At 40.7% G+C, this 5,005-nt stretch overlaps 1 protein-coding gene across 5 annotated transcripts in view; it reads left to right on the forward strand.

Moving 5' to 3' along the window:
- The window catches only part of tcf4 (transcription factor 4), a 212,260-nt gene that overhangs the window by 135,564 nt on the left and 71,691 nt on the right, over window positions 1-5,005 (forward strand). Inside the window, exon 1 of one of the 5 annotated variants that reach the window (XM_037691935.1) lies at window positions 1,122-1,434. The exons of 3 other annotated variants lie outside the window; for them this stretch is intronic. In XM_037691935.1, coding sequence (XP_037547863.1) covers window positions 1,366-1,434 — 69 coding nt within the window. In that variant the 5' untranslated portion in view covers window positions 1,122-1,365. Of the gene's footprint in view, window positions 1-1,121; window positions 1,435-5,005 lie in introns of those variants that run through there. One more of the 5 variants, XM_037691937.1, reaches the window with a different exon arrangement.

The following is a 5,005-nucleotide window of genomic DNA, read 5'->3' on the forward strand; positions in this document are numbered from 1 at the left end:
GCTAGTTTAAACAGGCAAAACACTAGCTAAACGTAGCAAAAGGCTAGCTTTAAGTTAAAGTTAACAAACTGTTAACTTAAAGTATATAAATATAATTTTATTACAACAGAGGGTCTAAAATAATTGTATTTACCCACAACACAGTATGAGTGAGTAGTTGGACTGAATCTGACCTCTGTCAGTAAAATAAAAACACGTACAATTATTTGTGAACCTGGATGTTTGCGTGATATAAACCCACGAGGGACAATAAACACAAACAACCTTCACAGACACAATAGCTACAACTCAACCAGCTAAAGTTTGGTGGACGAGTAGCTGAGAGTCATCCCAACACATACTCCGAGCACCGATGACTCTACCTGTCTGTTAGCAAAATATCTCAGAGACCATTGCCCTTGTTTTCACGAAACTCTCAGGGAGTCATAACTAAATAAACGTCTACAAGTCTTTAAGGTTTGGAGTCGATCTGATTACAGGTCCCTCTTGTAAATGAGTCCGCGTGGCTCAATGAGACTATCCTGTATAAATAAAGGTTGAATTAAAAAAAGATTCAAGATGGCCGCTGCAGCCATGTGAACTTACCAAGCACAAAAATAATGATTTATTTATTTTTATAGATATTAAGCTGAAATTTGGTGTGGTAGTAGCTGAGAGTGATCTTTAAAGTATACTCCAAGCACGAGAAGATAATGGAAATAATTGCAGACTTTTTTTATTTTATTTAACCAAAACGGCTAAAACTAGTAATTTGCAGCTTAAAATAATTAGTTTTAATTGTTGGCATGAGAAGCAGAGGAATGCTAGGCATTTAATTATTTTTTTTTACATCCTGATATGTTATAAAAAGTTGGTAAAATCGATTTTTTAATATTAAATAAAAAATAGGTTTTTAATTGTTACTTTTCTGCACATTTAAAAAAAAGAGAGTAAAACGTGTAAAATAAAAATTCAAATTTTATTGGTTAAATTTGACCATTTAGTTTTGTTTCCAGTGTAGAAACGTCTGAGCATGCGCAATACCGCTCAACCCCCCCCCCCCCCCGCGCCTCCGACTGAGGGTTGGCTGTTCCGTCCTCCTCCCTCCGCTGCTCTCCCTCCCTCCTCCTACTTTGCATATTCCGCGTGCCTCGGCGCGCGGACATATGGGAACATGCAACTGAAGGAATTGTCGGCGGGAGAAAAAAAGGCGAGCGGAGCGGCGACGGTTTGGAGCTCACGGACTTAAAAACAAACAGGATTCCTGAAGAACAGACCAGAGCTGCTCCGTGGAAAGTTCAAAACGGGAGAAAGTGATAACCGGGAGCGGAGGAGGAGAGCGCGAGCAGGAGAAACAAGTAATCTTTTCCGGAGCGGAGCGGAGCCATGTACTGCGCGTACACCATCCCGGGGGTGACCGGCAGCTCGCTCATGTACTACTACAACGGAAAGGCGGTAAGAAACTTCTTTCACATGCTCCGCGCGCGCGCGAGAGAGGAGGAGGCGGTGCGCGTTTATGGGAATCAGGGAAAAATCAGCTGCGGGACGTGAACGGCCCCGAAAGTCCCAAAAATAAATAAATAAATGAATAAATAACGTTTGCTCTGCCGCTCCTTATGTGTGGATATATTTAAAAAATACCAAAAATGTTCCACTTTGGACTCCAGATTAAATTTGGAATATTAATCTTTTTTTTTTTTAACATTTTTAATTTTTCTAATGGACGCGAACGCCGCAAAGAGTCTTAACTGCGGCGAGCAGATGTTTGTGGTTTAATTTATCCTCGTATTTTATTCTGTGGTTTAATTTATCCTCGTATTTTATTCTGTGGTTTAATTTATCCTCGTATTTTATTCTGTGGTTTAATTTATCCTCGTATTTTATTCTGCCGAGCTCAAGGTTTTTTATTTCCTGACTTATTTTGGCTTCGTTGTGTGAAATTAAAGGCCCAGTTGGAGCAAATGATCTCTGGTGTTTAAATTGTTTAAATACCTTCTTTTAAACCAGTTTCTCTCATTATTTGTGCAATGGTGTCACTTTATTCCCTGAAAGAGAGACGTCTCTGTCAGGAGACACCTGAGGACGTGTCCAGCAGCTCTGACCTCCCACCTGTCCCCCTCACCTGTGGAACTCCTCCTGCAGCTTCACTAAAGATCAGAGTGAAAGTCTCTGATTTTTCCCACGCTGGACACAAACGTGGGAGCGCCCGGCAGGTGCACCTGGGACAGGGACAGCTGGGACTTCCTGCGGGTCCACCTGGCAGACCGCCCCAGTTCGTGGGGACAGGGGGACGAATGAGGACAGATCGTCTGTTGTTTCTATGAAGAGAAAACTAGAGTTCTGTTGGAGTTTTGCCAGGTTTTTGTTACAAATCATAAATGTTCCTTTTTGGATTTATTCTGAGTGGTGCACCTTCAGGTCCAAAGCGGGCCTCACCGCCGCCATTCGGGCTGTTGTCTTCTTGGCACCGGACGATGCACCTGTCTCGGTCCGGTCCAGACTGAACCGGGTCCTCCGTCCTCTCGAGGGCCCTTTCGTTCCTCGTTCCAGCTCCTCGCCGTAGCTCTGGGGCCCGGGCTTTATTTGGGTTCTTCTGAGCGTGGCACCGGGTCTTTGTTCGGCTGCTGGATGGCACAACGTGCCGACGGTCTTGATCCGGTGCCAAGCAGCTTTCAGCCTTCAGCCCCCCCCTGTTATCTGTTTACAGCCAGTGAACGCCGGCTGGAAGCTGAAACACACGGAGCCGTTCTTAAATGTTTTTTAGGACTCGGGGTTTCCTGTTGCTTCAGGTTCTGGAGAGCGGATCAGGACCAGAAAGGTTCGGTTGCATCCGCGGCAGGAGGAGCAGCGGGTCCAAGGAGAGGGGTGGTGTGGGTGGGGGGGCCGAGGCCCAGGCCCCTGCTCCGGCTGTCGGCTCACCAACTTCGGCTCCTAATGAGGCTCAGCTAAAAACAAAAGGCCTGGTTGTCGGCGGCCGGCTGTTGTTATGCTAACGCAGCATTTGAATATTCAGCTGGTTTTAATTGGAGTCCCGCAGCCGAAATCCTGAACAGGTCCACCTCCCAAAAACCACCGGGGGGGCCTTGTGTCTTCAGCTGCCGCAAATTTAAAAACAAATTCTGTCGCGGAGAAACAAATCTTTGATTTTTTAAAATCAAAAATAGACGTGTAATCTTTAAATAATCATCCGCAGACGAGCAGCAACGATGTTTTTATTCAAATAAAGGTTTGATTTTTAATTTTAGATTAATACAGAAAATTTAGTTTGCACGAATTCTAGTCTAAAAAAATAATTTAGACAAATTGACCTAATTTATTTAATGTGTAATGCACTAAAGGATAAATTAATTTGTAATTGTTTCAGGCTCGTTGGTTTAATCCAGCGATGAATAAATAAAGCGTTTAGGACGTTTTTCACACCTCCAGCTGTGAAACGGACCCCAGGTCGTGTTTACGTGCACGAACGTGTGACTTTAGTGTTTTTTATTTGTGTGTGTGCTGAGAATTAGAGCGCAGCGTTACGCAGTTACCTTTATAAATAGCTGCTCTGTGCGCGTCCATCTGCCCAAGTCTCTCTGGTCAAAACTTTAATAAAATAAATGTTATTATTATTCCACGTGAACATTTAGAGGTTTTGCTTAATTTTTTAATTGATTAACTGAAAACATCTGCCTGTTGTTTAGTAATTGTAGTTTAGTTTGAGGGTTTATTGTGGGTTCCTACAGCCTCTAAACATCCTTTGTGCAGCGGTTGTAGGTGGGATGTACACGGTGGATGTGCGGGTCACGGGTCTTGTCCGATTGTTTTGAGCTCCGAGTGTCATGGGGACATTTAAAGCCTTGCACATCATTCAGGATTAAACTTTAATCCCTCTGCATCAGATTATCTGACACCGATGCTGCAGACACACAAACTGACACACACTCTCTCACGCCATGAAAACTAAAGATTTATTTGGGTCTTTCCTCGTTTTTTAAAATTCTTTTTGTATTTACATTTTATTACAGTGAAGCTGCTGACATTAACATGTAACAAAACATGCTTTATCTTTTTATTTATTTATTTCATTACAAGGACAGGAAGGGATGGTTTACCGGAGTCTCCGGGTCTTTACTCTCCTCGCTGAGCTGGTCGTGAACAGATAAACAAACAAGAGGCTTCTATTCTACTTTATTCAGTTTTATTGTCTTCAACTCTTACTGACTTACTTTGATGTAAGTGATCATTTATTTCAACAGAACCACATTTTTAATAATCGAGAACCAGATTAATAATCTTTAATCGATAAGGAAAAACAACAATTTACTGTTCTAAAAAACAGTTATCATTTATATAAAATATTTAATGGACCTTGTTGGAGTCCAGTAGTTATATGTCAAATTGACCATGTTTGGGTTTTGATCTGAAAAGTAATTTAACTAAATAATAAAAAAAAACGTGTGTATGTATATATATATATATATATATATATATATATATATATATATATATATATATATACAAAAGTAAATAAATAAATAAATAAAAGAGAGAGAGAGAGAGAGAGAGACACACACTAGGATGAGTGATCTACCGGAGACTCCGGGTCTTTTTTTAAACTCTTTGTTTTGTGTGCTTCTGTGTCGCCTCATATCTTCCCTTTCTGTCGTGTCAGTACTTTTATAAACCTTAACGTGACAATAAGCTGTAATTAATCATTTTATCATGTTTTGTTAAAGACAGAAATTAAAGGTTTCATGTGATTTTTGTGTTTTTGAAAACACGTAAAGGAGAAAAGTGGTGCACGATCTACCGGAGTCTCCGGGTCTTTACTCCATTTTATTCTTTTCTATTTAAGCATTTATTTCTGCTGAGGCAAATAAAGGAGGATTCTGTTCTTTTATATGTTCAGTTTAATTCATGTAACAGTCGGACGTTTGTTAACTTGATTGAGTTGATTCTTAAAATGCTCACAGATTAACGTTATAAACAATCATTTAACTCTTCCTCTAGATTATATTTTCACAGATTAACGTTATAAACAATC

This window comes from Nematolebias whitei, chromosome 18, assembly GCF_014905685.2.
Source record: "Nematolebias whitei isolate Nwh7 chromosome 18, NemWhi1, whole genome shotgun sequence".
In the NCBI taxonomy this organism is placed as follows: domain Eukaryota; kingdom Metazoa; phylum Chordata; class Actinopteri; order Cyprinodontiformes; family Rivulidae; genus Nematolebias; species Nematolebias whitei.